Below are 15,736 nucleotides of genomic sequence, written 5' to 3' on the forward strand. Positions count from 1 at the left end.
AATCGCACATCGTTAAAACAACAATTACGATATTATCGCAGACGATATATATATCACACACCCCTAGTGGACACTGAATGACTTGCCTGAGGTAAATGTGACATTGTTTACCAGCTGTTTTATATTGGTCTCTCCCCGCTGAAGCACTGATTGAGCGAGTACACGAAACAATATGTGTACCGTTACATGTTTAATCAAATGTCAAGGAAGAAAAAATATTTTTTCCGGTTTGGTTTGAGTATCGTTACACCCCTATATTAAATGCTTTTTTGATTTTTTTTTTATCAAACCTCTGTAGTTTTAAAACATATAATGCAATGCCATACAATAATGATTGAGAGATGAACAAATAAACCTTCCTCAAAAGCCTGATGATCATATTTGATCTAATAAATGATGATAATCAAGTAAAGCTGCTTCAGTAAGTGTTCATCTTGTAATATTACTAACAATATCAAAGTTATACTAGCGTTTCCTTGATAAAATCAGAGCAGATTTGACACAGAAAGACTCGTGAAGCTCGAGCTGGAGGAGGACGTTTGTGTTTGTACAGTTATGCTGAAGAGTTGTACTGGGTAAAACAGTGTGAACTATCAGTCAGAGACACTGCAGGACGACGGCTTCTTTAGCATTAGACGCCTTAGAAATGTGGATTTAGAAACCACTATTAGACACACAGTCTAATTAAGACATGAGCATTAAATGTGTTTTTTTGAATGCTATTTAATCTCATTTTGTTTATTTTATTTCAGCTGAATCACAATGTAAAGCAGGTTACGTGGTATCAAATGCACGGCCCGAACCGAGTGACTTTGACCCTGAAAGACTCGAGTGTTGTCATGATGGACAAACTGAACATGTTGGTGGCAAAAAAAATGAAGGAATACCTTGAGAAGGTCCGGCTCGGTAAACCAGCAGGTGCGTGTGTCCGCCCGTTACACTCTCTAGTCGGCACACCCCGTCAATTGTGTGTGTATATATACATACATACATACATACATATATATATACATATACATATATATATATATATATATATATATATATATATATATATATATATATATATATATATATATATATATATATATATATATATACACGTGTGTGTATTTATATATACAAAATTACACAGTACACACACATTATGTAAACAAACTTTTATTTATTTTGGATTAATTGTTGCACAGCCCTAATGTCAATTCTTTCTTGCAAGTCATGTTAATGTGTGTTTGTCGTTTTCATCCTTCATTCAGTGCTAAAGACGAACCAGGGAAGTGCTAGTTTTGGGTTAGTTCTTGGGAATCGCGCGGCACAGAACGACTCTGGTCTTTCTCCGTCAGATAAACAGGTAGCGCAGCATCACAAGCCCACAAATACTCTTCAACTCTTCCCTGAACGTCACATGACTGAGCTGTTGTTTCTTGCAGACCCCCCCGAGGCGTCCCAGTCTGGACAGCAGAGAGGACGGCACGCCCCGGAAGCCCCTCGCGAGCCCCAGCCGGGTCACAGCCACACCGGGCCGGAACGGGCTCTCCGAGAACAGGTGCGCACAGTCACCCTCGCGATGCCTTTAGGTTTGGGTTCAGGGCCTCTAGTAGGGCCGCCCTCGACTAAAGATGTCTAGTCGACTAGTAGTCGTTCATTTAACGTTTATATTTATATTAACAAGCCATAAATCATAATATATATGCCTATATAAAATACGTATAGCCTAGTCAGCGCACAAACTCAAACTCAAAGCTTGCCACAGCGCACTGGTAAAGTAATGATTATGAATGTGTCGTGAAAAAAAAAAAAAACAGATTGAGACTACCGATATGTTATTAAAATGTTTAGACGGTGTTTTCTGTTTTCGGCCGCACATTTACCCCCGCAATGCTTTAGATTTGGGTTCAGGGTCTCTAGAAAGTGTGTTGTTTCACTTTTTCAATTCATTTCACATTTATTTGTACAGCGCTCTTCACAATACACAGCTTTACAGAAAGTGCACGAGTCCACATTACAGTGTCTGTTATCAGAGCTGACTGTCTTAGAAATGTACATATACAAAATCACACAGCTTAAAAATGTTAATTTAAACAATTTAATAATTAAAGGCAGAAACGTGAGCTCACTGATATAATGAATACTTGTTTGTTAACACATGATTATGACATTTAGAAGATATTTGCATTGGTGCCTGTTGATTCAGAGTTTACTTTAGGTTTTGTTGTTTTAAAAAGCATATTGATAGACTTGAGCTCAGCTAAAAGAAACTGCTGTCCTGTAGGAATGAGAAGAGGAAGAGGATGATGAGCTCTGATGGAGATCTGGCCGAGGACTATCCCAAAGAGAACGACTCTTCTAGGTGTGTGTGTGTGTGTGTGAACTTCAATCATTTTGCCACTGCTGTGCAGAAGTTTAGGGGTTAGTAAAGCCGGTCAGCTTATGAAATCTGGTTGCATCCAGGAGAATCTTTACAGATTGTCCTCTCTCAGATCTCAAACATGCACACGCTGCAAGATTTGATAATCGTAGCACATCACACACTGCAAGACAGTATTAAAGGGGTGGTGCCCAAACTAGGATACGTGTACAAAATCTTTAGTCTTTAATAATGCTTGAGATTTACATTAGTTAGGCTAGTTCTTTTTACTGTATTTTTGATCAAATGCAGACTTTTGTACTTAAATGAGAGTAAGCTTTATTTCTCTGGGTTTTCAGCAACAATAAGGCCATCACAGACGCGTCCAGGAAGTTCCTGCTCAGCTGCAAAGAGAAGCTCAAGCAGTCCGAGGAGAACCGAGCGTCGGGTTAGTGCCTCACACTCACGGTGTGTCTGCTGTGACGGCTTCTCAAACGGGTTCATCACACATAATCCTTTGTTTCCTCAGCGCCACACACTCCTGCTCCTCTTCAGCCAACATCCTTTTATGGGAGCCGATCAGGAAGTAAAGACTACACACAAACCCATTCGTTCCTGGACAGGTAAAGAGCCCGTGACTCAGCAGGCTGTGCACTAGCGCTGGCAAAATGGCTGAAAAGATAAATTCAAATTTATTTCTTAAATATTAGCAAAATTCTAAATAATTTTGAACTGTGAAGGCAATACTTGAAGCTGCAGTCTGTAACTCTTGGCGCTCTAGCGGTTAATAAATGTGGTGCGACCCGAACCAGTCTAAAATACTCAGAATATAAACACTTATTATAGGCGTACTGTAGTGAATCAGGATAAGACAAAAACACAGTTTGGGAAATGGATTCATGATGTTCTCGCTCATTTTATAATTTTTGTCCCCGAGTTCAATATGCACAATATGCACCCTTTTTCCTGAGCATGTGATTGGCCGAGACTTTCCGTCTCTGGAACGAGCTTGGAAAGCCTGTTTTTTTCACCGATGATTGTTTTTAAAATATATTATTTGGGGTTTAAGCCATTTTAGTCAAATAGAAGAAAAAAATATCAGGTACAGTATCTTTAATGTTATAGGATTAAAGTGCTGTATTGTCAAGAGGACGCATGCGAGCGCAATAAGCAAATATAAACCAAATCAAGCATCGCATCTTTTATTGAAATGACATTCACTTTTTAAAGTGCATTAACTTTTGAAACATTTGTTCTTCAATAAAATATAATTTCCTTAATGCACGTGCAAGGAAAATAAGGTGACAATAGTCCATAAAACTGTGTGTGTGCATCAGTGACCTGAGAAAACACACTTCAACACACAGCGTCATGAACTACATGAACACACATTCAGAAACACTCCACTTCTCCTCACTACAGCTTCATCATCAAAAACACCAGACGCTCAGCTTGATCTGATGAAAACACACACACACACACACACACTCAGCTCTGACCGATGTGCAGGTTTGGTCAAGTGTGTCGTTGCACGATTTTTGCCTCCAACTGAGTGTGTTTTCGTCAGCAGGGCTTTTCCCGCCATTTTTAAATGATTAATGCAGTCGCACTGCTAACAAAAAAAGTGTCCGTTACGTCGTCATGTCTCGCGCGCACACTTGTCTTGACACACCAAAAATTCGAATGCACGGTTTTTGCATTCGAATGTGCAGGGGGTTTTTCGATTCAAAATTTTATTTGCCAGCCCTACTGTGCACTTTCTAAACCGGGCACTGATCTACAGCATCACAGCCATAATGTACATTTAATCAAAGTTCATACAGAATAACTAGTGCAGGCCAGGTCACAAACACCAGCCCATTAGTCGTTACAGTTAATCAGTTCATTGAGTCCTGTGCTGAATTCATCAGAGCGGTTACTGACCCACAAGTCTTTACCTCAGTAATGTGTAACTCGAACCAAGAACTGTTGATTTCTCAGGGTTTTTGAGACTAGAATCAGTGCATGACTTGCTGAGTGTTATGAGATCTGACCCTGTGCTCCTAAATCTTGATTTTCAGGCCCAGCAGCACAAGCCAGTGTCCGTCTGCCAAAAGAAGCCTAATGTTACCCAATCACTCGACTCCCTTTAAGAAGGTGCGCCCCACGCTGGACTACGGTGGCTGGAACAAGCCCAGACCCTCGGCTCTGGCTCAGCCTCAACCTCCGCTGCAAGGGTGAGTGTCCGAGACCCTGCCAGTGCAGCTCAGTCTGCTGCTTCCCCACAAGTGCCATGTTTTCAGTGTCATTTTTCCAAAAATATTGATATTTTGCTGAGGTTCCACTGGATCACCATATCAATGTACATGTTAAAGTTTAATAATGTGCGTGTAATGCCATTCTACCTGCGTGTTCTGTGGAGAGCAGCCCAGCACATCATTCCTTGTGCTGACGTAATAACATGAAACGATGTGCATCAAAGTGCATCAAAAACAACAACATTTCACTCTCTGAGTTTGAGCACCAAAATGCACACCGGGAAAGCGAGGATCAGACTTCCGCATCAAAGACATGCCAAAGACATGCCAAAGACATGCCAAAGACATGCCAAAGACATGCCAAAGACATGCCAAAGACATGCCAAAGACATGCCAAAGACATGCCAAAGACATGCCAAAGACATGCCAAAGACATGCCAAAGACATGCCAAAGACATGCCAAAGACATGCCAAAGACATGCCAAAGACATGCCAAAGACATGCCAAAGACATGCCAAAACGAAAAACATCAGAGTTTTTCAAGCCCCGTCTTTGTCAAAACACCAGTGCTGACGGCACACATGCTAATATAAACGCTGGCTCCAGTTGTGCTAGCGTGAGAGAGAGATTGAAAACGACACAGGATCTTCTTTGTGTCAGAGAATGAACACCCGAGCGAAAGTCTTTCGTGCACAGCGTGGATGAGCTACGACAGGTAAACGTGTCATCTGTGTGACGCTAACGTTAGCGGCAACAAATACTCGGGGTGTGCGATATTGACAAAATATCTCTACTAATTTATCACTTAATATTAACTACTTGATTATTGAAATGTATAAAATCAATATCACATTTGTAATCATGCTGATATTGGGGGCATTATAAATGCATTTTACAAACTAAAATGTCTCTAGGTGTTTTTATAAAGCGAGGGACATACTCAATGTCAGTTCACACATCATTAAAACTCAATCACGATATTATCATAGAATATATATAGCACACCCCTATTTGATACTGATATGGATTCTTATTCTCGAGGTCTTTTAGTCTACGCTGTTTTCTGATCCATAAATCGCAATAAGCTTTGTTACTTATAATAAACAGTCTCACCTTTCAAATTCTGTTTGTTTTAAAATGAAGTGCAAATGATAAGTGTGTTTTTACCGCTCTTTAATATGGCATGACAGATCGCTGTATGTTTAAGCGCTTGTGAACCGATAATCTCTTCCGCTTTACTACTAGTTATAGCATGAAATTAGCATGAACGAACATCAGAAGGGATGTTGGACATCATATCTCAGATGTATTTCAACCGCGGAAAGACGTCATCATCAAAACAGCTTGAGAACAATGTCACGTTTACCTCAGAAAACCGTTCAGTGACCGTCACCTTGTTACTCGTCTAAAATAAAAAAAACTATAGAAGACGTTTTATTAATGTGGCACTGAAAGTTTAGCAGCTATTTTTGGGATTGTTATACATTTCTTATATTTTCTTTTTTTATATAAATTTTTTTGTCCTGGATTGTTTTATGAATAAATGCATTTTTTTTTAAATAAAAGATGGTGGTAATCAAATGAATGCTTAACTTTTATTGCATTTGTATTAACCGTAGTTTATAAACCTGTTGTCAACAAGACAATCTCTGATAAGTTTGTTATTTGGTGTAATCGAACAGGTTAGCATGCTTTTGATTCTTTTGAAAAGCACATTATTTTTCTCACTCATTATTGCAGTCTGTCTGGATCGCTCCGAGTCCTGCAGAGAAGCCGAGATTGCTCTGATTGGCCGGCTGAAGTTTGTCTCTAGCTCATCTCGTGCCTGTTGTTCACTTCTCCTGCAGATTCTCCAACCTCGGGAACACCTGCTATATGAACGCCATCCTGCAGTCCCTCTTCAGCCTGCCCTCGTTCTCCAGCGACCTGCTGAAGCAGGGCATCCCGTGGAAGAGGGTCCCCGTCAACGCCCTCCTCAAGTACGGCGGGGGCTTTCACCCCTAAACTAACAACTCATGTCACACAATCCTAAACATTCACTTAGAAATAGGGTTGCACGATTAATCTCATTGAAACCGCACGCAATTTGGCAAAGGCTGTGATTTATTTTATGCGCAGTTTGAGGGCGTCTCTCTCACACACACACACACGCACACACACATACACACGCACACCACATATCCCTCCAAACACCAGAGGGCGTCTCTCACACACACACACACACACACACACACACACACACACACACACATACACACACACACACACACACACACACACACACACACACACACACACACACACCACATATCCCTCCAAACACCAGAGGGCGTCTCTCTCACACACACACACACACACACACACACACACACACACACACACACAAATCCCTCTGAACACCAGAGGGCAACACACACACACACACACCCCCCCACACACACACACCACATATCCCTCCAAACACCAGAGGGCGTCTCTCTCTCACACACACACACACACACACACACACACACACACACACACACACACACCACATATCCCTCCAAACACCAGAGGGCGTCTCTCTCTCTCACACACACACACACACACACACACACACACACACACACACACACACACAAATCCCTCTGAACACCAGAGGGCAACACACACACACACACACCCCCCCCACACACACACCCCCCCACACACACACACCACATATCCCTCTAAACACCAGAGGGCGTCTCTCACACACGCCACATAAGCCCCGAGGAAGTAGATAACGCACATCATTCCAGGAAACCCCTATCGGGCATCGCACTCTCCGTATCTGAATAAACAGAAGATTGAAACGCTTTGATTAAACATGACTAATAAACACACGACTGCCTTATTCTGTGTCAGAAGCTCATCATCTCACAGGAGGAGGAGCTCAGCTGATGTTATGAAGTGAGTTAGGAGTAGAAACATGTTATTAAATGTTGTCTTTTGTTCTCATGTCTGGAAAGATGTTTGACGTGTGTTGCTTTTTCAAATGCAGGTTATAAGCGACTCAAACTCGCAGTGCTTTCAGAGAGAGCAGCGTTTACAGAGCCGATCTTCACTGACAAGCTGCGCATACACAATCACAGCATTTGCGATTTCATAATCACGATAAGCCAACTCGGTTTAAGTAATTTACATGTAAATTGTGATTAATCGTGCAGCCCTACTGAAAACTGAAAAGTTTATACACTGTCTAGCTTGTTGATGATTGTCTGTTGTCTCCACATGAAGGCGCTTTGCTCATCTGCTGGCGAAGAAAGACGTCTCTCCTCCAGAAGTGAAGAAAGATCTTCTCCGGCGAGTGAAGAACGCCATCTCCTCGACAGCCGAGCGCTTCTCTGGGTACATGCAGAACGTAAGACATTCACAGCTTCCTGTCTTGACCTCAGGCCCGTTCACATCAAGGACCATATGCTAACCTAAATATATATGTGTAATAATAATCTAATATATCCATGTTCTGTGTGAAAATTTAAAGGCAGTGAATTGACATGAACCTGAACTTTAAAGTGGACTCGACCCTTTTGGTGCAGTGTCTCCGTCTACATCACATTGACACTGGTGTTTTAGAGAGCCAAAATTACAGTGCTTTTCTCCTAATTTCTAAACTTGGAAGAGCTTTTATTTTGGCGGAAAACTACCGTTTCTGTGAAAAATGGATTTACAAACACGTCTCATTGCAAATCTAGTAAAACGCTGCAATCCTCTTCCCACAAAAATTTAGGAAATTATGCAAATGTGGAAATAATGCGTAACTGGTGGCGCTAATGCCTGATAAGCTCACACACACGCAGAGATGAGGTTCAGTGCACTCACTCACTGTGAACCGAGCCGCTCTGAGACGTGGGAAACACCGGGTCATCAGCTGATCCCGTGAGGAAAGGGCATCACATACTCGAGTCGCAGTCTTAAGCGATTTGATGAGAGCACAAAGCCATGTTAGATTTTAGTGCGTTACACTACTTTGCTAAAGCAATAGCTCACAACAATGTAAGAGACCTTTTGTGTTATGAGAAGTTTTAAAATATTTTGGCTTCTTTTTGAAACTGAGCCGGAGTCTAGGCAAACTGTGAACAGCTGATGAGCGATTAAAAACATAGACAATCCGTATCCATCCGATATTAAAGAGATTGAGCATTTAAAGTGTTGGATGACATCAGCAGTCTGCGTCTAATAGACAGAGGACTAGGGCACTAGGGCTGGCAAAATGGCTGAAAAGCTAAATTCGAATTTCTTTTTTAAAGAAGCAAAATTTATTTTTCTTAGCAAAATTTTCATTCTAAAGACAATCTACATCTACATCTTCATATTCATGATCATCAAAAACACCAGATGCTCAGCTTGATCTGAGCGAGTGCGGAGTGCTTTCTGTTGACAGTGTTTCCAGCTGATGAACACACACACACACACACACACACACACAAACAGGCGCACATATCTTTGTCGGGACTCTCCATAGACGTAATGGTTTTTATACAGTACAAACTGTATATTCTGTCCGCTTACACTAACCCTACCCCTAAACCTACCCATCACACACACACACACACTAACCCTACCCATCACAGGAAACATTCTGCATTTTTACATTTTCAAAAAAATATAATTTAGTATGTTTACTAACCCATTTCCCTCATGGGGACCGCTGGCTGGTCCCCACAATGGAGGTGATCTCAGGTTTTACTATCCTTGTGGGGCCATTTGGTTCCCACAATGTAATATAAACAAAAACACACACACACACACACACACACACACACACACAGCTCTGAAAATGGTCGTTGCACGATTTTTCCCACAAACAGTGTTTTCATCATCAGGGCTTTTCCCACCATTTTCACATAAGCAAACGCAGCCTCACCGCGCTGAACTGGTCCGTTACGTCATCATGTCTCGCGCGCCTCGACACACCAAAAATGCGCAGTTCTAGCATTCGAATGTGCAGTTTTTTTTGTTTTTATTCAACGAATATTACATTTTTATTTAACAGCCTTAGTGCGGATGTTAATAAAGTTCTCGTTCTTGGTGTGAACGGGTACGTAATGTTCATATGACGTGAGTGCCAATGGTGTGTGTTTTCCCAGGATGCCCATGAGTTCCTGAGCCAGTGTCTGGACCAGCTGAAGGAGGACGTGGAGAAGATCAACAAGAGCTGCAAGAGCGAGCCGTGGGCCTGGGACGAGCCTCAGAGCGCGCGGCTGGCGGAGGAGGCGGACCCCTCGCGCGTCTACACCTGCCCCGTCACCGTCAACATGGAGTTCGAGGTGCAGCACACCATCACATGCAAGAGGTGAGCTAACGAAGCACTTCGAGATCGGCGTCAATTCAGTGTCCGTTCGCAAGCTCTCAGTTCATGGATGTCAAATTCCTCCCTCAGATATCAGACCCATGATTAATCTGTATATATTGGATAGGTGGCAGGAGGAGTGGGTGTGCAAGAATAATAAGCTATATGAAATTCATCCAGAAACTTCACACAGACTTTTAATCGCTCTTAAAGCTAGATCTGACGCAGTGGTGTTCAGCAGAGGTCGTGTAGGCCACACAAGCTTGGCTTTTTTGCTTAAAGATGAAGTCTATGTCCAAGTCTATGCATGTCTGTAAGATTCCTCTCTCTGGAAAACACATTTTATTGGACTGTCCTGGGTTTAATACGAGTCAAATGCTCTTTTATGAAGTTATTCCACTTAAAGGGACAATAAGTAACTTTTTAGGTATTTTATTATCTAAAATCAATATTTTTATTCATAAATATGTCCTCAATGGTGTACAAATACCTCTGCCAATGATCTGACTTATCCTCGTAAACGAAGAATTTATTATTTTTATATACATGGGACGGGTAGGTCCACGGAGGCTTCCATGTAGTTCCGCCATCTTGAAAAACTATAATAGCAGAGAGGGACAAAAAGTACTAGGCCAAAGCGTTTTCACAACGCGTTTTCGTTCAGAGCCCGCGTCATGTGTATGAAGTCAGCAGAAACGGAGCAGAGCAGTGAGAGGCGCTTTTGTCACTGCCCCGGCAAGTTTAAAAGACTGCACGGTTAAGTCACAGGATAACGAGTCCTCTTCGTCGAAAAAGTCCACAATAAGACCGTAAAAGGAATCGTGATTGGAGATTACAAAAACAAGAGTTATTATAATGTCGGGATAGCTAATGCAGGAGAAAGCTTTCAAAAGAGACGCTGAAGTTGCCTGCTTTCTTCTCGACAGGTAAGTCAATGTTAAGGTCTTAATTACAGGCTTTTTATTTTAATTTTTTTAGTAGCCTATATAGACCAGCGTTTCCCAGCGGGGTGACGCGGCACCCTGGGGTGCTTCTGGCGAGAGCAGGGGTGCTGTGTAAAAAAACAATTTTTTACCATCAATCTCGGATCGTCGGACGTCTCTAATAACAACAAATAATGCGCACAAATTTATAATAAAAATGCAAATCATAAGTTTTCGGCGTTGAATTGCGGAGGTTGCGCTTGCGTGTGATTTTATTCCCGTGCCTCATTCCCAGTGCGTCCACATAAAGCTGCCTATTTTTCATTGATGCGCTTACAGTCAAATACACACGAAAACATTGTCACAACGTCCGTCTTGCCGCGTATTCACATAAACACATCGGTTATGTCCGTGCTGCTGTCAACGCAACGCGTGCGAATAATGTTTTTCAGTTTAACATGTTAAAAATATTTAACGCAATTAAAGCAGCATTTTTTTCTGTCATCCTTTGTCTAGCGTTACATTATATAATCACGTTCTTCTTCATGCAAATGCTTCTAACCATGCAAGCGAGAAAATACAAAAGAGAATGCGCTGTCTGTGATAAAATATAGTAAAAACAAGCTATCTTGTGCAATTATAACAAAATTATCCCAATAATTATCACATTATCCCAATTATTATCCCAATAATTATCCCATACTCTGAGTGAGCAAACATTTAGGTGAGATTTGCAATGGTAATTGAGCAATGTTTATATATGAATAAAAAGCCTTAATTGAATATGTCATTATGTAAAGTAATGTAATGATTTCCTAGATTTTAAATGGATGGACAAAAAAAAAATAATAATAATAATAATAGATAAAAATATCTATATGACAGTAGGCCTATAAGTTCTTCCCTGTGGTATTGAAAATTGATACATTTATTCATTTATTTATTTATTTATTGCTCAAGTCATACATAAATGTTTCATTCATTCATTCATTCATTCATTCATTCATGCATTCGTAAGATGCATGAACGAAGAAAAGAAAAGGAACCGGAAGAAGAAAATCTTATGGTACCTGTCATTTATTTGTGCACATCAAAAATTTAATAAAAAAAACCCCCAGCACATTTCAAGGTATAGTATCAAAGTAGTATCTCTACTATTGAGTAAAGTAGAGAAGGCCCTATAAACAAGGTTGTAAGTTTTGTTTGTTCAAAACTGTAACATTCGTTTGTTCGTTGTGTCAAGTTGTAGTTTGTTTTAAATAACAAACCAGTTCACCCGAAGGAAAACTCGAAGTGCTATTAGAGGACATCCTGTCATAGCTTTTTGGTACATAATGGCTACCGTAGATGCAACACACATTTGAAAATGCGAGGCGCTAGAGAGCACTATTCATTTGATTGCAAAATACAATTTCACCACTAGATGGGAGAAAATCCCACTTAGTGTCCCTTTAAGGACTTATTTAGTAAGATTATGCCTGAAAGGTTGTGGTTATTTTATCATGTTAATTTAAAAAAAAATATATATAATATAACTTGTGTTTGTTGTATTTATATTGGATTTGTATTTTTTGCCATGAAAATAGCCTTAGATGCTGACATGGCATTAAATAAAACTATCCATCTTTCAATTCCATTTTCGATCCCTGATTCGACTCATAATTATAGATTTAATACAAATCCTATATTTATAAAAAAGAACAGTGAACATAAGTTTACAAGTGGTTAATTAATAAAAAGAAATGAAGAGCCACAGACCAGTATATTAAACTCTTTATTTTAGGTGCACTCGGGTACATTAACACAGAACCCAGCTCTATATTTCAAAGGCATACAATGAATAGACAGGATTTTGATGCAAGATAAAAATTGATGCTGAAAATTGGACGAGTGAGAACAGACGCCTTGATCAAACAGGATCAGCTTATCTTATGTTGAAGATAAAACACACATAAGATCTCACCGCATTAGCTGTAACATGCTAGCCTATGAACAGTGGAGGGAAACTAATACTGGCTTTTGGGTGATCATGAATAAATATGGGGAAAATCGGTTCATGGTCTTTGAGAATTGACTTTGAATTGATCACATTTTAAAAAACGATTAAACAAATGTATTTTTTGCCCAGCCCTGACCGCACTCACCCACGAGAGGCCATGAGTTGACTCGGATGCTTAACTCATTTTTTTATTATTTTTAATAGTTTTACATGTTTTTTTATATTAGACAACGTTGTTATTCAGAAAATATATTAATGGACATTTTTAAAAAGGTTTGTCCTGGAAAATTGTTTAGAATTTTTGACATTTCAAATTGAGAGATTCTATGTAAATGTTATTATTACTGTTGTTGCTATTGGTATACATGTCTGATTTTGTATATTGATTGGTTTTAAGAAAATTGTTCAATTATTGTAAACATTGTTTTGAATTGGGTGTAATCATAATTATTTTTAAAAATGAAACCCTGTTGATTGCCATGCCTGTAGCCATTGCTGCTGGTATCATGTTAACTCATGACTGACTGACTCTGGTGTCTCCCCCTCGGTGCGCAGCTGTGGAGAAGTGGTGACGAAGCGTGAGCAGTTCAACGATCTGTCCATCGATCTTCCTCGACGCAAGAAAACGCTCCCGATGAGGTCCATACAGGACTCTCTGGATCTCTTCTTCAGGGTGAGCCTCGTCATCACACCCGCTGTCCAATGTGAACCAGCCAAACATTAAAGGCCTGTTCGCGCGAGACTGACCAGTACAGCATGTGCTTTTAGTCACATGCCCAGAGCGCTCAAATTATGCTAATTTGATTACTAAATTCTTGTTTCATGGACAACAAACGCATCAGTCTACACCAGACGTCAGCAACCTAAGGCACGCGTGCCAACACTGGCACGCGGAGGGTTAATCGCTGGCACGCAAGCAAATGCGAGAGAAGTGTATGTATTTCATTCAGATAAAGTAGTCTACCTGCACACAGATCTACATTTTGATGTAATAATTCCTCATAGTAAAAACAGCTTATTTTATTAAGTTAGAGATGCACCGATTGATCCGCTGGTGGCCGAAATCAGCCGATTTTCACGTGATCGGCCATAACCGGCGACCGGCCGGTCAGTCTGACATATGCCGATTTTATGCCGGACATATGCCGATTTTATGCCGGACAAATGCACTCGGTCTCGGGCAACACCATCATCACATGTGCACACGGAACGCACATGTAGGAAACTTCGTGAATTACGGCCGTTTCACGCATATTTTTTTCGGCGTGCATGTTAATCAGTGAGTGCATTCACACCGGGAGCAGCGCGTGAGCGCCCAACAGGAGCGTCGCGTAGCAGCAGTGAAGCGAGGGTTTCACCGCCGAGTCTATTTTGTCTGCGCTGCTCACGCTCAGTTAAAGTGAAAGCACACATTTGATTGACAAAATAAATATGATTTCAAACAAAAGTGCCTAAAATGCACAGAATGTGCATGTCTAGTGTGTTTTAACAAGAACTGGATTAGGTTATGTCAGAAAAGAAAATGAAGACTCAAAAATATTTATATAAAATCTACTCATTTAAACTTGTTTTTATTATTCAGTTTGGGTAAAAGGATATGATATTTTATATATATATATATATATATATATATATATATATATATATATATATATATATATATATATATATATATATTCTGTGTGTTGTAAAGTGGTTAGAAAAAAAGAAATCGGAATCGGCTAAAATCGGTATCGGCAGGTCAAACTCAATGAAAATCGGAATCGGCCTAGAAAATTGTAATCAGTGCATCTAGGAGTTATAAATACTATTAAATTGTCTATCTAAATCTAAAACAAATTTCAAGAGAAATATTTAAATTTCTGTACTATTTCTGTGTAAGCCATTATGAAAATGTAAAATGTTTGTGTATTTATATGAGTGTGTGTATGTATATGTATGTATGTATGTATGTGTATGTGTATGTGTATGTGTATATATGTATATATATAGGCTATGTGTGTGTTGTGGCACAGTGATGAACTCGGAAACTTAAAAATGGCACTCTATGACAAAAAGGTTGCCGACCCCTGGTCTACACAATGCTATCGTTCGCGAGCACATCTTTTTGCTCTGTTATGATTGTGTCTCCTCCATTGCTAACTCCCCCTAGCAGCACCAGCCCCCTCGTCTCTCTTTAGTTTAGCGGTGTCAGGAAGAGCGTCTGTCCTCCTGATTTTTATATTTTTTTTCCGTGAAACAAACGTGAAGTTGCGCAGTGCCACTTTGTGTACCGGGGTAACTTACTGCTGTACTAGTTTTCTCTTTTCTTCTCTTTTTATAAATGCGATGTACTGGCAGAAAGACAATTTGCATTTTTATTCTGTCTGACCGACAAATCTAATGCAGAAATCTGGCTGAAATTTTCGTTCCAAACATTCCTGACTCTAAACAACTGTTGAAGGGGTCATCGGATGCCCATTGTCCACAAGTTGGTGTGATTCTTTAGGGTGATCATGTAAAGTTTGTACTATACTTTGGTTAAAATTCCTCAATGGTTGTGTAACTCACCCTTTTACCTCCTCAAAAACACAGTGACCCGTTTCGGTGCATGTCTCTTTAAATGATAATGAGCAACTGCTCACCGCACCCCCTGTTGATTGGCTGAGGGCAGAAATATGCTAATACGGGACAGTCCATCAGTGCTTGTGGGCGGAGCATGAGCATTATGACATCATAGTGCTCAGAAAATCCAAATTATTGAGTGTTTAGACTTCTTGAGGATTAAAATAAAAGGAGTGAATGGACTTTCTTCACTGTATGGTGGTTGTCCACACACTGCAAAGACACATTCATATGCAAACATGTAAAAGTGAATTTTGCATTCGATGACCCCTTTAAGTCTAGCAACTCGTTTAACCCTTTTTTTGTCACTTC

General features: G+C 40.3%; 1 protein-coding gene across 2 annotated transcripts in view; it reads left to right on the top strand.

Annotated features, from left to right (window-relative positions):
- usp37 (ubiquitin specific peptidase 37) overlaps positions 1-15,736 on the top strand; it is a 37,462-nt gene that overhangs the window by 6,967 nt on the left and 14,759 nt on the right. For both annotated transcript variants that reach the window (XM_081368292.1, XM_081368291.1), the window contains exons 3-13: positions 753-918; positions 1,257-1,351; positions 1,431-1,546; positions 2,273-2,350; positions 2,707-2,795; positions 2,877-2,970; positions 4,408-4,563; positions 6,432-6,563; positions 7,843-7,966; positions 9,696-9,901; positions 13,376-13,493. In XM_081368292.1, the coding sequence (XP_081224418.1) occupies positions 753-918; positions 1,257-1,351; positions 1,431-1,546; positions 2,273-2,350; positions 2,707-2,795; positions 2,877-2,970; positions 4,408-4,563; positions 6,432-6,563; positions 7,843-7,966; positions 9,696-9,901; positions 13,376-13,493 (1,374 nt within the window). The remainder of the gene's footprint in view (positions 1-752; positions 919-1,256; positions 1,352-1,430; positions 1,547-2,272; positions 2,351-2,706; positions 2,796-2,876; positions 2,971-4,407; positions 4,564-6,431; positions 6,564-7,842; positions 7,967-9,695; positions 9,902-13,375; positions 13,494-15,736) is intronic.

The sequence above is a fragment of the Scardinius erythrophthalmus genome, assembly GCF_964197995.2.
Source record: "Scardinius erythrophthalmus genome assembly, chromosome: 6".
NCBI lineage: Eukaryota > Metazoa > Chordata > Actinopteri > Cypriniformes > Leuciscidae > Scardinius > Scardinius erythrophthalmus.